Source organism: Onychostoma macrolepis, chromosome 11 (assembly GCF_012432095.1).
Source record: "Onychostoma macrolepis isolate SWU-2019 chromosome 11, ASM1243209v1, whole genome shotgun sequence".
Classification (NCBI taxonomy): Eukaryota; Metazoa; Chordata; class Actinopteri; order Cypriniformes; family Cyprinidae; genus Onychostoma; species Onychostoma macrolepis.
In genome coordinates this window covers 14,495,262-14,514,206 of record NC_081165.1, presented here as the reverse complement: position 1 = coordinate 14,514,206, position 18,945 = coordinate 14,495,262, and the positions used below count along the sequence as shown (strand labels likewise).

At 35.5% G+C, this 18,945-nt stretch overlaps 2 protein-coding genes across 4 annotated transcripts in view; both read left to right on the top strand.

The window, feature by feature from the left end:
* The first annotated feature begins 123 nt into the window (after positions 1 to 123).
* On the top strand, positions 124 to 9,248 carry tpcn3 (two pore segment channel 3). Its single transcript, XM_058791706.1, is given in 20 exon segments — positions 124 to 403; positions 2,250 to 2,332; positions 2,418 to 2,532; positions 3,131 to 3,200; positions 3,203 to 3,258; positions 3,685 to 3,801; positions 4,013 to 4,131; positions 4,220 to 4,321; positions 4,529 to 4,655; positions 4,882 to 5,089; positions 5,189 to 5,333; positions 5,519 to 5,704; positions 5,800 to 5,864; positions 6,034 to 6,121; positions 6,212 to 6,281; positions 6,894 to 7,113; positions 7,244 to 7,334; positions 7,439 to 7,552; positions 7,642 to 7,754; positions 7,934 to 9,248. Coding segments are annotated over 20 exon segments (2,319 nt in total). The 5' UTR covers positions 124 to 298; the 3' UTR covers positions 8,059 to 9,248.
* Positions 9,249 to 11,617: 2,369 nt separating this feature from the next.
* Positions 11,618 to 18,945, top strand: part of ttbk1a (tau tubulin kinase 1a) — a 40,989-nt gene continuing 33,661 nt past the window's right edge. The window contains exons 1-2 of one of the 3 annotated variants that reach the window (XM_058791379.1): positions 11,618 to 11,779; positions 17,678 to 17,830. In XM_058791379.1, the coding sequence (XP_058647362.1) occupies positions 17,762 to 17,830 (69 nt within the window). In that variant the 5' untranslated portion in view covers positions 11,618 to 11,779; positions 17,678 to 17,761. Of the gene's footprint in view, positions 11,780 to 12,461; positions 13,097 to 17,677; positions 17,831 to 18,945 lie in introns of those variants that run through there. The other 2 variants (XM_058791375.1, XM_058791377.1) reach the window with 2 other exon arrangements.

Here is an 18,945-nt window from a genome sequence, read left to right as displayed (position 1 = left end):
GAAGCAAGGCATCTAATCAACGGAAGGCGGTGCTTCTTAATATTAATGAGACCATCTTCAATTTGATTGGTGAGATGGCTTTTCTGTTAAATATTAATTTGGCCATGCTGACGTTGCTCGGTAATTTTCCAAATGCGAAGGCGTGGATCATGAATTTTTAATAGCGAGACCTTCGCCGTGCTAGGATTTGTAAATTCGCTTCGTTTGCAAGATGAACTTTTTTTCTAGACGGGATTTCCTGCGAACTGGATCTGTATCAGCTGCGTAAGGACAGAGAAAAGTTGAGGGACGGAGAAAAATGTCAGAGCCTGAAAAACCAAAGGGCCATACTTTATCAAAGGATGAAGGTTTAACCAACGGAGGAAACAATGTTCCCACTAACATTTCAGATGAGATGACAGAGGTATGTTGCGTGGATGTAGTGTTCTTGGAAACCTGTACTTATCAATGTGCCGCAAAATGTAAACATCCAAATGGGTTTAAAAATACGTTCAGGTTCATAGATGGGACTCTGATATTAAGTTTGGATTGCTTGGTTTATTAATTGGGATGGAAAGTCTATTGTACTTACTGCAACATGGAGGTCCTTTTAAATCTGGCTCATTTTACGTAATCAGAGAAACATCGGTTGCACCAGCTAGACGTAAAGGCCTTTGCAACGTCCAGCTTTACGATAAATATTTACACCTGTTGCACCAACTAAAACTATGACCAGGTGCAACTATGCCTGGCGTAGACGATGCGCGTCCACGCTGACACATTCTCCCGCAGTTATGGATAAAGAGACGACGTTCACGCTGCAATGGCTACAACTACTAATATATAACTGAATTGCTCAAGACATCATAACAAGTGAAGCCACCGCGCCATGATTTCATGGAGTAAACATTTCCTAACAAGTCCGCGTGTTTATATCTGAAGTCTCCCTGCACGTTCCCATGACAGATTTCTTCTGACAAACATTTAAAAAAAAAAAAGGCAGCAAGTAAAATACAATAAATGCAATAGTCTACAATGCTTCTCTTTAGTTATTTTTTTTCTAGCTGACTATCGAGTTTATGTACAGTGAATGTCTTTCCTGAGGTAAATGTGACTTTACGTGACATTGTTTTACTGATGTCTTTCTGTGGCTGAAAAGCCACATTTATAGTTTGTATTTTGTGATAAAACTGGCAGAATTTGAAAGCTGATACTTTATTTCTGATTAAAAGCAACAAAGCACAAAACGTAGCCTACGATTATTGGATGGCAGGCATGCTACAAATAATGAATGGAATTAAAGACGTGAAATATTTCCAAGCATAGGCCTACTGTCCTTCCAAGCAAGATGTCGAATGCTACATTTCTTTTAATAATCCCAGATCATATGTAATATTTTACTGCATAATTACAAGCTGTAGGCAACATAATCAACACCGAGCTCCGCGATTTAAATCGCTTATCCTGCCCGAGAAGACTATAAACATTACAGTTCATGTCTGCAGTAATAATTAACTAACAGACATGAATCCTAAAAACTAATAATGTCCGAGAAAATCATGACTTTTCACTTTACACCTACCTCTGAGGCGTAAGATTTAGTCTCAGAAGCCAAGATGGTGTAACGGATGTAAATTCTACGCGCGACTTAAAGTGCATTTTACGTCCTGGCTATAGTCTTACAACCGGGTGTAAGTCCAGCTGGTGCAACCGGCCCCTGGTGTCTTGAAAAAAGACAAGCACTGAAAACGTTTTTTTTTTTTCTTCTTCTTCTTTTTTTGGCGTTTGCATACATTTCAGAAGTTCTTTACCTGTTAATTGTTTATCGTTTGTAGAGAAATGCATTGTTATGTTTGTCTGTTGCCATACAAATATAATTATGCATGGACCTAACTGTTTTCATAAACGTGCACATATTAGTCCCATTTTTGAGTGATGGCTGTAGTTTGAAAGGGAGGTTATAGCACGTTTTGGTAAATTTATGTCGAATGGTATGCCACTCCATTTATTCCAGTTATACACAGCCTTTTGCTAATTATATAATTTATTAATGGTTATTTACGCAGATTTTATGACATCATATTAATTGAGAGATTACATGGAATATTTGCACTTATATAAATCCATTTGTCATTTCACAGAATCATTTCAAATGAATTAGAAAAGATGAAAAAGGTGAATGAATAAAATATGTAATGGACTATAATGACCCATCAAACTGTTTTTTATTCTCTCTTCTTGGTCGCTGATGTTCACTGATGTGGTTTTAGAAATTCAACCTTGCCACAGTAAATGTGTCAGATGCCCAGTATAACAGGAACATCTTTTTTGATACTTCGCCACAGGCTGTGAGGTAAGAGATGGCTTTCCAGCAATCATTTATATAACTTTGACTATTACTAGGTTGTGTATTATAAAATCTGTAAAATATTCCACAGGCTCTACCTGTTGTACAATCACTGGTTCATGCAGATGCTGGTATATGTGTTCATCATCATAAATCTTGCTCTGGCTCTCTTTGAGGATCCCGCTGTTGTGCCACTTCCTATATGGGTATGAGTGACAAACATTTTAAACTTACAAATAGAAATTTGTTCACCCAAGCAGTGGTTTAATCATTTATCCAATGTGTAATTCGTTGCAGACCTTTGTGTAGTTTTGTGAATGGGTGGTTGAAAATTTATTAGATGCTCATTGTTTCTATCTCTGTTTAACTATATCACGTGTTATGCGTGAACCTCTATATACTGAAGTGAAAAGTTTGTGTCTGTTGTCATATTAGAGTACCTATATGATTATGTGAAATGGAAAACTATTTGACTAGCAACATAAAACATAGTTTACTGCCTTTATGACATCCTGTATTCCATGCCAACTCCCCATATGACACAATGGGGTATTTCATGGAGATTCATGGTCATTGAAAAGTAGTCACTTTCTATGGAAGAATGTCAGGAGCTTTAGATGATGTTTTTCTGTCATTATCCACATTTATTTATTTGTAGCCCAGCTAATTGTTGTTAGACCAGACATTCACAGCCAAACCATTTGGCATTTAGACTCTGATAAAGTAACCTCAGATTAAAATCTTATTAGGCAGTTATATAGTAAAATTCTATAACATTGTTGTGTGTGTGTGTGTGTTCTCTAGACGACTTCTACAATTGAGATCATATGTCTCTCAGCGTTCACTGTGCGGATGGTGCACTATGCCAAAGTCATTTCAGGGATAAATTCTGGAAGGATCCTAAAAATATCTGCATCATAGTCATTGTAATGGTAGGCCTCTAATCTAAAAAGAAAACTTTTTGGACTGTAAATATGAAATAAATCAATTTTCATTTTATTTACAGATACATAATCAGTTTTATCTGGTTCATATCATAATATATTATTGATATAATTGAATACCAGTGAATTCACCTAAAGTGTTCTGTCTGTACAAACATGAGAAAATGCTGAGAATGTACTGTAGTCGTAACAATGTTGTGAAATGAACTTTAGCCCGGGGTTTGTCATTCTCAGCAGTTCTGCAGGATCACCAGGAAATGTGGCGTTCACTGACTTGAGTAGACATTTAGTGAAGTCAGGAAGAGGGTTTACGTGTGTCGTGAAACTAGCTTGCATTCCTAGAAATTTTGGGAGATTTTGAATGTCACTGTATTTTTTTGTTCATGATCTTTCTTTACTCTTGCCATCTCACAGCTCTCTTTCATAGATTTGACTATATATGGGGCTCTGAAAGCAACTGGCTACTTTGCCATCCGATGGTCGAGGGTCTTAAGACCACTTCTTTTAGTCAATGTTACAGAGGGAAGACAAGTAAGAAAACCACAAAGCACAAAATCAAATAAATAAATGTATAGTAGTTCCTGCATTGTTTAATTAGCTTACCAATTCACTAATTTGTTGGAGAAAACATACACTGTTGTTCAAGTGTTTCCCATTCCAAACTTGTGTAGTCCATGTGTATGTCCATATGGCACAAACGTCCTTCAGTCCCATTCCTTTCCCCTCCCTTTTGTGTCTGTAGCTGCGGAGGGCCTTCAGGAGTATTCGAAATGCTCTGCCTCAGATCTCCTATGTTTTTCTGTTATTCATGTTCAGCGTGTTGGTCTTTTCTCTCATGGCTCTTAAATTATTTGGGAAAAGGTAATCGGAAATACAGTATCATTCATTTATACCTCTGGACTTTTCCAGTCATCTCATTTATGTCTATTATCTTTTTGTTTTATCTTAGGGGCCTTCTTACCATTGATGGTTCTCCATATTTCACTGACTACTTGGATATTGTTTTCGATCTTTATATTTTAGTGACCACTGCTAATAGCCCTGATGTCATGTAAGTCTTGAACTATTGCAGGTTCTCTCTCTCTCTCTCTCTCTCTCTCTCTCTCTCTCTCCTTTTAGGCTTTATTCTCTTTCGTGAATTTTTTATTAGTATGCAATTGCATATTCAGCAGTATAAAAGACTTTCAGTAACCCACAGTGTGCTTTAAGCATGCTATGCAAATGCTTCTGTAATATTATTTTTATGTTTTCATTGTAGGATGCCGGCATACAACTACAGTGTTTTCTTCACTATTTTCTTCATTCTATACATTGTTATCAACACATATACCTTCATGTCATTCTTTCTTGCTGTCGTTTACAACAACTACAAAAAGTACCTTAAGGTATTCAAATTTATGTCAAGTCAGCATGCAACTTTCTCAGTCACATTTATTATTATTTTAAAATAAAGTAATCTTGAATTAATATGTATATTTTTAAATATTAAATAATATTGAAATAAGGTTATTGATCTATTAATGTTTTCATTTTAATTAATGTTCTAGTTCTAGTTGATTTCTTTTATAGTTAGTTCTAGAAGTTCTACTTTATTTCTTTCCTGTTTTCTAGGAGGAAGTGCGGCAGCTGGTGAAAGCCAGAAGATTTAAGATGTGCCGGGCGTTTTCTTTGCTTCAGGAGACCCGGGGTGAAGGTGGAGAGCCTGTAGTGACCCAGGCCAAATGGAACCATCTGGTTAAACTTGTCAAGCCGAATATCAGTATTGCTCACCGGGAATTGCTCTGGAGCGTCTTAGATGATCAGAATAAAGGACACATAGGTCAGACTGATTTTTCTTTGCTTCAAAAATAGTAACTTAAAAATGATATTTGGCTGCTGTTTTATTGAAATTTTCCCTTAATCTTCATTGTCTGAGCAGGGAAGTTTGCATTTGTGCAGCTTGCTGATCTTCTGAGTATTCAGGTGATCACAGTGAAGTCACAGCCACACCCCATTCAAATCTGTTTCCCCTCCATGTATAATTCCTCAGTCAGCAGATTCATTCGCTATATGGTTCATCACAGGTACATGGACACAAAATATCTAACTTGCATTGATACTGAGACATTCTTCTTTTTCTTTTTTTTTGGAACAACAAAGTTGTATGACTTCCTTTTGTGACCCTGTTGGACATCCTATTGATGCTGTTAAACATGTTTGTACATGTGCTTGCCATATGGACATCTGTTTGCTGTATCTCGTTTTCCAGAATGTTTGTGTATGTCTATGACCTGATTATCCTGGTGAATGCTGTATTCATTGGTCTGGACGAGGAGAACCCTGTGGTATCAAATGCTGAGTGGGGTTTTCTGGCTCTTTATATGTTGGAGATCATTCTCAAACTGTACGCTACCGAGCCTCGGGCGTTCTTCGCTCGACATCATTTCTGGAACTGGTGAGGAGACTTTTTGTATGGCTCACTGAATTTGATCACATAATATCTGTGTGAGCTCCCATGAAAACAAATTCAATTAAATCTATCTCTTACAGGTTTGATACCATCATTATTGTGTCTGCACTCTTTGGCACTATCATTAACTCAGCACTCAAACACTGTAAGTGCTTAGGAAAGTTATGAAGTATGTACTACTGATGCAGTGTACTTTGATACAGTTTTGCATTTACTAAATTGTATATCAAAGGTGTTATATAAGCATACCTTTGAAGAAATCTTACTGTGTTTATCTTTGCAATTTAATGAAATTTATTTTATTTTTTTTGCAGCTGGAGGTTACACAAGTCGCCAGATCTTGGACATCGTTTTCATCTTGAGAGTCCTCCGACTCATACGCTTGGTGGATTCCATTAAGAGGTCAGATAGTTACAGCCATATGCTTTTTATGTGCAAATGTTTTTTTATATGCTGCCATGTGACATTAAACTAAAAAACTTACCTTTGTAGATTCCGAGCTATCATCAACACTCTTATTAAAATTGGACCGACTATTCTTATATTTGGCCAGCTCATAGTGGTGAGTATTTGAACATTATTGAACATATTTTCAAAATTTTGTAATAATTTACGGACCCTCATGTTGTTCCAAACTTGAATGACTTTCTTTCTTTCTTGTGTCTACAATACAAGTTATTTCACAATATTTACTGTATTTTTAAATCAATAAATGCAGCCTTGATGAGCAAAAGCATTAAAAAAAAAAATCTTACCAACCCCAGACTTTTGAAAGGTATTGCGTGTGTATATACTGTATATTGCATCAATTATACAGGCCAGAAAAAATCAAAATGAATGAATGTGTCCCTCTGGGAAAGTATGAAAACCAAAACTGGCCATCCTCTCATTCGCAATTTACCTATATTGCACCCTGATGGGCCTCAAGGACACCTTATACGATAATAGGGTGTTAAAAAAGCAGGGGCTGGATGCAGTGCTTGATGTATGGCTGCACCTCATCGAGCTGCCAACAGTGTTCCATTGTTCCACCCTGTTATGATCCTGGGACAGGGACATAATCATTTGAAGGGAGGCTGACCCATCATGCTGCATATTAAACTGTTGTTTGTGATGAAAAACTGTCATAATTGATGTGTATCAGTATGTCGAAATCCACTGCTGTCCCCTACAGGTGGTGTATTACATATTTGCCATGGTTGGAATGGAATTATTTAAAGGTAAAATTCAGTTCTTTGAACCTAACTCTACAAGTCCTGATCAAGAGTACTGTGGAAACCCTCTCCTCAAAGGAACCACTTTTGCTAAACTCAACTACTGCAAGAACAACTTCAACAATGTGGTCTCTTCCTTCATTGTCTTGCTGGAACTCACTGTGGTTAATCAGTGGCATGATATCCTTTACAAATACAGATCAAAATGCATTTCTGCTCCAAGGATAATGCTGTGAAACTCTAGACTAAGGTCTTTGAAAGTTCTAATAACATCATTATCATGTATTGCTTTTCCATTAACTGACTTCACTGTTGACCAGCGGTTTCACGGCAGTCACGCACGTTTCAGCCAGAATTTTCTTCGTCCTTTTTCACATTGTGGTCGTTATTATTATAATCAAGTAAGAACGAAGAGAGTAACTATTAAAGTATTATTATTGTGTTTTACTTTGAAAGACAGATATGCATAATTTGAGTAGTGAGCCTAATTTGTTTTCTCCCTCAGTATTTTTGTAGCATTTATCTTGGAGGCGTTCTTAGTAGAATACACAGTTGACAAAAGTGACCTGCAAACTTCTCTGGAGAAAAAAATAGAGGATCTGGAGCTTAATGTTCAACAGTATGTACCATTTGGACCTCCTATCAAGTTGTTTAGCATCATTTTGCTGTTGATTTGGAGTTTTAATAGAGGTCTTTTTTGTTTGGCAGGGATGGTGTGGACACTGGTCTTGTAGATGCAATGGAAAGCAATGACAATGAACTGGGCCCTTCTGAAGCTGGCAAGCAGAAGCCCTCCCTCATGTTCAAGATTGCTTCAAGAAGTAATTGTTTTTATACCCCCCACACACACACATTTTGTTATTTTTCCCTTATTTTATTTGACCCTCATTTTTTATTCTGCTTTACTTATATTTTGTTTTATTTCATTATTTTTCAAATGCATTATTTGCTAAACTAGTAAGTAATAAAATGACTGCTTTTGTTTTATTTTCCTTTCCAGGATCCAGAACTGTGGATGGACTTTTACAGCGGATGTTTGAAACAGATCTTCGTCCTGAAGACTTCAATGAGGAAGAGGAGCCAGAAAATATCAACTTCTCAAACCCCGTCTTTGACTCAGTATAACCAACATTAAAAAAAACCAAAAAAAAAAAAAAACATGTAAATATATAAATACAGTTTGTATCAAAGATTCTCTTTATGTAAGAAATATTTGATAAGATTTATTATGTAGACTTCGGTATATGGACCACTAATATTCATTTTTCATTCATCAAAGAGTCTCATTTGTAAACAAAGGTTTGTGTGTGTATATATTTTATATATAGGCCTATAATATTATAAAGTAGCATCTTTTTTTCTATTTTTAATCATTTTGTTGAAAAAAGGGAAATATATCGCATGACAAACAGGGATTGCTCCAGAGTAAAATTTTGTACACATACACAATTGAAATAATAATAAAAATATAGCTGCAAGCAGCAAAGACAGGCCCCGGCCCCGGCCCCGGCCTCGGCCCTGGTGGCACCTTCACCACCAGTAGCATCAGGAAAACGGTGCACAGCGGGTGCATGCTTGTAACCCTCTGGCAGTCTGGTTGTTGTGTTACAGCAATGAAAGTGTTAGTTTAGAACAGGGGTGCCTAATCCTGCTCCTGGATTGGGCACCCTTAGAATGTCAAGAGTGTGAAACAGATACATTCACAGAAAGGGAAGGATATATAAATCTTGTAATGATCTATATTTTTTTTACAATTTTTAATGATCTATAAGCATTTATAAAATAATTGTATAAAACTATATTGACAGTGCAGTACATTTCAACTGATTTTAGGTTTTAAAAGGCAGGCTTAAAATATTTCTTCTCCTATGACTCTAGTGGATAACCTTAGTATTACATCCTTCATCTGTCAGTTGAAATGTCTGATAGTTTTAAATTTGCTGGCCCTACAGCATCAGAAATTCAAGAAAATCAAGCACGTTTGCTCAGAATGACATTTTCTGTATGTAAAAAGGTTTGAGGAGTTTGGACAACGTACTTTATAAAGATATAAGAAAATGACTGTTTCTGTTTTTGCTCTTACTTTAATGAATCGCCATGGCAACACTGTTCAAGATGTCCAAAAAACGTTCACAGTTTTGGTGTGAATTGCATGATTGCTCTTGGAAGAGTATGCACTTGGCCGCCGAATCACCGCCGTGTCGATATACATATATACAGAGATACTTGAGTTTGTTCTAAGCAACATTACTCTGCTGATTTTATTATATAATGTAAATTACTTGTACAACAATTAAAAACAAATGGTGCTATAAGATCTTTTTTACTCACAGGTTCTTTATCCAGTTTCCATACTGTATTTTCTATGAAAGTCCTGTGCCAACCACAACTTTTTCATGACTGACATAAGCAGAATGATACTGTGATGAAGAATTAATACATACAGAGCCGCATTAAGGCTGTAAGGGGCCCCTAGGCTTTACCTCTTGAGGCCCTTCATCCACCAGAACTAGTCTACATTCACACAAGTTGACAGCATTTTATTTTTCAGTAATAAATGCCATTAACAAAAAAATCCAAACCTGTAGGTCTTTCATATAAAATATGCAAAATATAATGAACTACACACATCCACATGATGTGTGACATTTTTTACTCTGATATCTGCATATAAAAAATGTATAACATTAAACTGTAAATATTACTGTTGGTTAAATCGGATGTATATCACAATATTAGATCCATGCATTGTGTCTAAAGTTTTTATTTTACCAGCTGCTGTCCATGTCCTTAATTTTTTAAATAAATAAATAACAGACAGTGAAGTCACTCACTGCTCTTGAGTTTCTGGCTTTAACAAGGATTAATCTATTTAATTTATAAAGTGAAGTATATGCATGTTTTTACAATGTACCTGAACACCAAAGCCAAAAACCTAAAGTATCGTTTAATTTATATCTTTGTTTTGTTTATTTATTTGTGCTATTGCTTGTCATTTGTAAATTTACTGTCTTCATTTGTCTTTAATAATGTTTTAACTTTATATTTGTTAGGTTATTTTTGCTGTGGTATCGAAATTGGAATCGAGAATTGTAAAATTTAACTGGGATCTAAAATGTTATTATCTAACAATGATAACAAAACTATTTTATTTTATTTTATTTTATTTTATTTTATTTTATTTTATTGTGGCAGGGCAAGTAAAATTTGAAAAGAAAAGAAAAGAAGTAGTAGTATGTTAATCTGCCACTCGTGGGTCATATGCGGAGAACTATATATGAACTAATAATGCATTTAAAACTTAATGGCCAAACAGATATTTATAAAAGTTCATATATATATATATATATATATATATATATATATACACACACACACACACACACACACACACTGTAAGTGCCCTTTGAAATTTTCCTCTAAAATTAGCATTTTTATCAGGCTCTTGTGTGTAGGTTCAGTAATATCACTTTAATGCCAATGAATAGGTTCTTTTCATTTCATTTCTGTATTAATTTCTTACAATACCATATGGAGAGAGGGGTTATTAATTAAAATAAGAGCAAGACTTTATAATTAGGGAATGAGCATTTTAAAAAACAGATCAATAATGGTAAATGTTGGGTCCAAAACATTTGACATTTTTACTATCAGTAATGGAGTTCAGTGTAGTCAGTCCTATTTTATTCAGTATATGATTAATGATATGTTTAGGGATCCTCAAATGCCAACTGTGTGTTTTGCTTTAAGAGACCAACCATATATTTGTGTTGTGTTTTACTTTCTTTCTTTAATATTAATTAATTAATGCATTCATTTATAATCATTGATCCCTAAATCATTTTAATGCTCATTTACAATAATCATTTAAAACTATTTATATATTTTATATACTCTTTTCATTGATTTATTCATTAGTCATTTATACTATATATATTATTTTTATATTATTTTTTTCATTGTGTTTAGATTTTTTGATGTGTGATTTCAAAGTTTTTTTGTCTTTATTAATAATCCACAAATAGAAAAGGTCGTAGCGCCAAGGAAGTCACTGAGGAAGGGTTAATACCCGAAAACGTTCTGCACCTTTGCACTTTCGCACATATTTTTGTGACCTCTGAGCAATAAATGAAATAAGCCTTTTGGGCTGAATCTGGACAAGTGTGGATCTCTTTTATCTTTGTATCATTGTCTTTATTAATAAAAACACGGAAAAAAATGCTACTAAATGTTTTTAAGGTAAGTGGTTGCTAACAATTTATTTTAGCTACATTTAAATAAATAAGTTGTTTATTTAAATGTAGCTAAAATAAATTGTTTGAAACCACTTACCTTAAAAGAATTTAGTAAATCCAATTAATTTTTTATTTTCAGTGAAATAAGTAGGAATATTTATGGAAATTCAAGGTTTATGAATTGTTGTTATGAAGCAATTTGGTGTAATAACACTTGTTGGATTTTAATCAGACAAAGTTTGAGCATTGAAACATATGCAACTAAAACTATTCAATAAACTGCTCCTTTATCTGGCCCCTGTGCCAAGCCCATGTCACAGCCTCTGCGGCGTCGCGTCCAAATGACCGCAGATTCCAACGTGTGTGCCAATTTTTGGTTGTCCTATGAAGAGCCCGCCAGCAGAGAGCGCAATGCCGTCTGCAGAGCATCAGCGTCGCTGTGGTGGAGGTCAGAGAGGAAGAGTGGTGTGTGGTGCTGATGCTGGGATCCAGACGGGCGGGGAGCAAAGCAGGGAGCATCCAGCATCCTTAGCAATGGTGGAGAGAGGTCTAAAGAGTATCCTGACGCGGGAAAAGAGGTTATGAGCCTCCACACATAAGAAAATGAGCAGGTAATAAGCGATTTATATTTCCATTTCACTATGACTCAGTATGGCTGATCCTGAGATGCCAGGCCATAGGAGTCCTGTAGGAGAACCGCTATCATTCTAAAACATCCTCCTCCGTAGGAATGCAAATTATACCAACTGCATCCGGAATGTCTGTAAATCGATTTTTTTTTTTTTCTTTTTTGGTGATTGAAAAACATATTATACGCGTTTGAGGAAATGACAACGGCCTCTCGAACCCCTGGTGTTGTTTGTTGGCTTCAATTTTGAGATTTGTAGTTTTGTTTGGATGCGCTTTTATGTTGGAATCGGTATCTTTACTTTGGCCTGATTCACTTTTTAGGGTTTTGTAATCTTAGAGACTTTTATCTCATTTTGATGTGTTGACTAGTTTATGTAACTATACAAAATGCACACTGACAACGGGTGTAGCCAGGAGGCGAAACAACAAATCCTACTACGGCGAAGGCATAGCTTATGAATAATAATTAGGACAGTCTGACGTTGCTTTCTAACTTTACTGAAACGTAATTAATATTCATAAGCTAAGCGTTCGATTCGTTAGTTGATTAGCGCAGCTCCTGCGCAGCTCCTGTCTATCAGCCAATCACGGAGCTGTACTAGACGAACGTCACTCAACGTAATGAATATTCATCTAGCAAGCGTCCTCTACAGATTGTAAAGAGTCACTGCATGGGTGTTTGACGCGCTGCAGTGCGGACCAGCGCAAAGGATGCGCGACCGGACAGTTGTGTTCAGTGAGAGCCGTGTCGTTTATTTATATATCTGGAATATCTGGGTAGAATAATATTGATGTATATACTCTTTTAATTCTCTGTGGTTTAGGGTGTTTGCGCTATGATGCCAATAGAGCTCGTTTATACGGCGAATTAGAGCACGTCACGTGCCATATTTGTGTTTTTGCTTTAACCTTGGACCTTTGTGTCATTAATATATGCACGGTTTTTATATTAAAGGAATGTTGTTTACGATTAGATAACCAAGTGCGCTTGGTCAGTGGGTGTTTTTGTGGTAGTCCACTGGCTTGCAGTGCATTAGCAGCGTGCTTGAGATACATAGGCTAATAAATGTTTTAAGTTGCTTAGCAAAACCTAAGATATTAACTCGCGTTTTTTAAAGAATTATTTTAGCATCCGTGAACAGAATTTTTGCTTGGTAGACCATCAGTAACAAAATGCAGAAATCAGGCGGTTTATAGTATTAAAAACGGTCCCAGCTGATCGTTTGTGTCACTGTGAGGTCCCAAATGAAGATTTCAAAACGACGGAAAGGACTGACTTTGCGTAGTCTGTGTGCCAGGTAGGGTGAGAGCATCCAGATGTATTTTAAATTAGGAAATTGCCTTTTTTTTCTTTCTTATTTTTTACTAAAGCATGTAAAATAATTTGGAGTAAGGATTGCAGTGAAATGTTAGTCTTATGTAAGCCATAAATTGTTATACAGTGCTCTTTGTAAGATATTGTGTACAATTCCTACAAACTTTACTCCAACTCTGTGGCATAAGAGAGAATGGGTTAAGATGTGTCATTTTTGCATCCAAATATTTTGAAAGTGTCTTCCTGTGATTGAGAGAAAAGTGAATTTTAAGGTTGTCAAAAGTGAGTTTTTGCATGTCAAACCAAATTTACAGAGCAATATATCATACTTTTTTTTTTTTAAGGCATTTAAGTATCTAAAAAGATTTAAAAAGGTAATTTTGAAGGTATAATAATAATTTCACTGCACTAAAATATTCAGAATAGTAAACCTTCATATTAAACCTTTCTTTAAGAAAATGAATTATGTGGCAGAAAGCGTTTGGAAGGGATATTACTTCATACATTTTTTTATTTTAAATTTTATTTTAAACAATACAAGACTTGGACCTTTTTGTGAATTCATAATATTTCTGTGGCCAGAAAACTTCAGAAAACTCAAGGAAAATTGGCACAGCTTACCCCCACTTTCCCTTATGCTATTGAACACAACATTTATGCATTTATGAAAGCATTATATGTATTTAATGTCTGTCTTTCTCACTGGCCCATATGTGTCCAAGTGTGCTGTAATTTGTGTATGTATCTGTGTCCATTTCACTGTGTTGCACATCAGTATGTTTTGTGTTTTCTTGGTTCACAGGGCTTACGTAACGGCGAAGTCTTTTTGTAATGTCAAGTCAAAGACACGTTTTTTCCTTTTGCGCATCAGCTTATTATTCAATAATGCATGTATCACCTTTCTCTGGGACATTGAGTGCAAACTGACCTTTGTGACATTCATCCTTAAGGACTGAATTTCTGTCTGACCCATGCTTGCCTTAAGATGGATGGTGAGTGTCATAATAGTCAAATGAGGAACTGCCGACGGTTTGAGATCGTGTCATCGGCCACGACTGATCGATGTGCCGAATCCTTGATAACTAGCGCAGAGAAGGAAAACAAAACAGCCGTAATGTCATATCAAGCGCTGCATCAGCTCAAAGTGCTCAGAACCAATTGCTTGTTAAGTATAATCCATCTCTTCTCTTGTTTTTCTGGCTTGTAGGCTGGCAAAGGAGGGTTTTGGCGTCGACTAAATTGGTCAATTGCAAGATATTTGTCAGAGACATAAGGTTATTGAAGAGATTTGTGAAAATGGTGAGAGAGTTACACCGTCCTTCATAGTCCCCCTCCTTCCTGGAAATGTGGCTGCACTTCACTTTTCAGAGTTTGATCACAAAATGGCTGTTGACGCTTCCCTTCCCTGGGATTCAGAGGAATTTCAATTATTATTCTTTGTTAATTAAGGTGACCTGAATGAAACCCCCTCTGCTTTTCGCTCACCGTAACCTCACATCCCATGGGTCCCCTGGAACGAAACTGAGAAAAAAAGCTCCCATGCAGATTAGTGGGAATACAATCCGTGCGATTGAATGCTTTAGCTGTTTCGCCAGCATTACGGCCTGTCTCGGACAACACCCGTAAGACTGTTCGGAACCTGCTTGTTAGATAGTCGCTCATAAGGGAGAGGGTAGATGGCAGCTAATGTAGAAACTATCAGGGATATCCGTCTGTCCTATGGCCTAAAGTGGATTCTATTTAATATGGGAATGAAGCAATAGCATTTCCACACATTGACAGACCTTTTACACTTTTGCTTACAGAGTTGTTTCTCATGCAGTAAAATTTCCAAATATTGTCACAATAGCGTGCAGAAGTCTAGTTGCGGAAGTAAGAATCCCATTCATTTTCTCCATATGGGGAAAGATAATTTGAAAACTTTTAGATAGACCTACTGTGAGCTACGAGATTGATAATCAATAGAATGCCTTGTCTAAAGCCATCAGCCCACATTATTTTTTAAATAATTGTGTATAACAGCAAAATTCCTGGTGAAAAGCTACATCACCCATGATTCTAGCCACCGATCGGAGAATAAAAATCACTCAGATCACTATGTTTTCAAACCATTTACATGTGTAGTTTTGGAAGTAAAATTTAATTTAAATCTGTAAAATGGCACAATGACAACCACAGAAAAATAAAAAATTTTATAGTACATATTTTGCAATAAATGTCAAATATGCTGTTTCTTTAAAAGAATAGTTTTATATTTATATAATATAATTCATTCGCAATGCTTCATGGAATCGTAGTTCTTTCCCCCTCTGAAGCCATTAAGTACAGTTTTTTTTATCCAATATTTCACCTCATAGCTGGTTAGTACGGTTCAACGACTTTTTAAAATCCCTATAGGAAAAATGAAAGGAAAAATGACTTCCGGAACCAAGGTCGTAGAAACTCGTTGAGCTCTGTTGACGATTGGCTGTAAATGACAAGATGGGAAAGTGAGGCATGAGATATAATTGACAAAGACAAGTTAAATAGCTTCATTCTTCTATAATGGTTGTTATAGTCACAACAGTATACTGCAGCTACAATAAAGAGCCCATTGATAACTGGCCACTGCATGGTGTGGAAATGCTGGCTTAATGAACTTCAGTTGTATCTCAGTGTTCAGAAACCAACACATAGTGATTAAACTCTTCACTGCTCACATTCTTTTGCCAACTCATGTGAATTCAGACCAAACAAGTTTTCAGTCTTTTATATATATTCGTAAACTGCATCATTCATCCCTGCCACTGCCTGTATAACATTCAGACTTTCATCTTCCAGTTGTTTTTCACAAATCTCCTTGTTTGCCTGTATCAAGGGTACATCAGTGCAGGTGTCAGGAATTTGGCACATGAGTTGGCAATACTCCGCTCTGTCACTTTTCTTGGCTGAACTTTGTCTACCTTATGTCATAGTGCAGTTTGTTTCTAGATTGTCCATAGAGCACTTCTCTAAGATGCTGCACTAGAGACTGCAGTTCTTGATGGATGCTGGGCTGGGCATGAGTTAGCGATTGAGCTACTGAATCTGAGCCGAGCTGGGCCCTGCATGTTTAACCAACAAAACAATAGTGCTGCATGTCAAATAGCATGTTATTGGGTTCTAATATGCATCTTTCGTAACCTTAGTTTAATAGAAGGTGACTCCAAAACTGAACTTTGGAGTAAGGTTTTTATGCTCTAATAAGCATTTAGAGAATTGTTATGCTGAACGTCATTTGTGATGAAGGCTGATGTTTACTTTAGAAGTGGGACAATTTCACTTTTCAAGCAGGTTTGAGTCTATATCATTTTAATGATCATTTTCATTTTAGTATCCTATAATGTCAAACTTCTGGTTTTAGAATTAGATTATGTTTTTAATGACAAATACTGATGATATTTATGTTTTTAACAGTTATATGTTCTATTTGTACTAAATTGTGTTTAATAATAATAGTAAAATGTCATTATTTATACAATAAACACATTAAAATAATGTGATTAATAATGAAACAAACCGATTATCTATCAGCTGATATTGGATATTTACAGTAATTGTACATGATTGTTTTCCTATATTTTAACATTAAAAGGAACTTTACTGTCATCTAACACTCAGATTTAACCTTTGAAAACACTAATAATTTATTAACACTGTTAAATTTAGTTTTTTTTTAAAATTCTGTACATTATAATTTTGTGATGCCCAAATTCACTTGTTAAAATTGACTTTTAGTTTTTAGTGTTTTGTTTTTAATTTATTTAGATAAAATAATAGAGAATTTTAATCAACCATTTACCGCTGACTGTAACAGCTTATCCATATCAGACAGAATTGTAATATCAATGTGTTCCTTTTTGGTCTGTCTTGGGATTTGAATACCATTGCTGTAGGGAAATAAGCTAAATGTGTTCATTTCAATGAATGTTAATGGTAAGGTTGTTAATAAATATTTTAGGTGCTTTGATAATGGCTTCTTTTTAACTCCTATCAGAAATGGCCAGCACACTTAATGGAGCTGTTTTAGTATCCCCTGTTCGAACACTTCATAAGCTACAGTACTTGGCATCTATACAGTAGCATGTGGTATTAGAAATATCCTCACAGTTTGTTTATGCGGTCTAGTGTGGTGTCATTATTATTTCAGTCACATGTTTTCTAGACTGTTCTCCTCTGTTTGTGGCTATTTTATTTGCGCAGGTATTTGGGTCAAAAAGTATGTGGGTCAATGGATGTGCCTAGTATACTTTTTTCTTTGTCTGCTAACAGCATAGTAAGATTAGAATGCTCAGAGCACACTTTAATTGTCAGCATTTCGCTTCTTGAATATGTATCAGTAATTAACTGCAGGAATAAATTGGCTTTCTTATATCATAACTACTTTTTTAAATCAGACATTCCAAAGATAACTGCCTTCTTTGGAATGTTAGCGTTTGTTGAAGTTTGACTGGCCACTGCATGTAGAAGCCAGCTCAACTGACCAATAGAATGATAGCGATAGCGATGAATCTGTAATTTAACACATGTTGGTGGCTTTTCACAGATAAATGGATCATTTAAGTTGGGGGCTGCCAGAGTGCTCTCAGGGTTGCAGTGCCTAGCGCCAGCTCTGCAGGACAACGCCAACATGAACGGCACTGCAGAGCAGCAGGACATTCTGCCCCCTAACTGCATGGTCAAAGAACGATGGAAAGTGGTAGGTATTCAAAGATCTGTACATGACACTTGTACACACTGGGACACACAGTTGTAATGCATCAAGATAAATATAACACTACAAAACATCCCGTGTGCTTTTCTGATTAGTGACCTGAAAGTAGCACATAATCCTTAATAGTGCTTATTCGTTGTCTTTTGTAAAGTTAATTGTATTATTATTTATTTATTTAAAAAAAAAGTTTTCTAAAGTTTGATAATTATTAAAATAATTAAATAATAATTATTAAAATGAACTTTAAACAGTGAATTAGTATTACAACAATACCGTTCAAAAGACTGGAGTAAGAAACTTTTTTTTTTTTAAAGAAATTAATTCTTTTATTCATCAATGATGTATTAAATTGATCAAAAGTGACAGTAAAGACTTTTACATTAATGCAAAAAAATACTGTTCCAAATAAATGCTGTTCTTATGAACTGTTTACCAAAGAATTCTGGGAAAAAATGCATCATGGTTTTCACAAAAATATTAAGCAGCATAACTCTTTTCAGCATTGATGATACTAACAAATGTTTCTTGAGCAGCAAATCAGCATATTAGAATGATTTCTGAGTTATCATGTGACACTGAAGACTGGAGTAATGACTGCTAAATTCAGCTTTAAATTACATTTTGAAATATTAAATTATATACTATTTGTAAATGTAATTTATATAATTAATTTATATATACAGTATATTAATATACAATATTGCAGATTTTCAGTAAATGTATGGGTATGTGGGTACATACTATACAGATGGAAATATATATGTGGGTTTTAGCCTCATATCTTTTCTCCTGTTCTGAGAAGATTATGTAACAGTAAAACTAATTGGTCTTTTGACCCCATTCACTGGGACTGTCTTGTCAAAAGACATTACAAAGAGATAAAATTCCCACAAAAATTCCCAGTACAAAGGAGAAGATAATCTTTTTACATGACTGCTCAATTCCAGTCAGAGTAGATGGGCTCTTGACTTCAAGAGAACTCGACGAGAGACTGATCGTCAAGGATTATTTATGAGTTATTTGAAATCAGAAGACTTCTGCTTTGCTTTCTCTGTTGTCCTTTGGAAATGTATTAGTCTGTAGTGTGAAATTTGTGACAC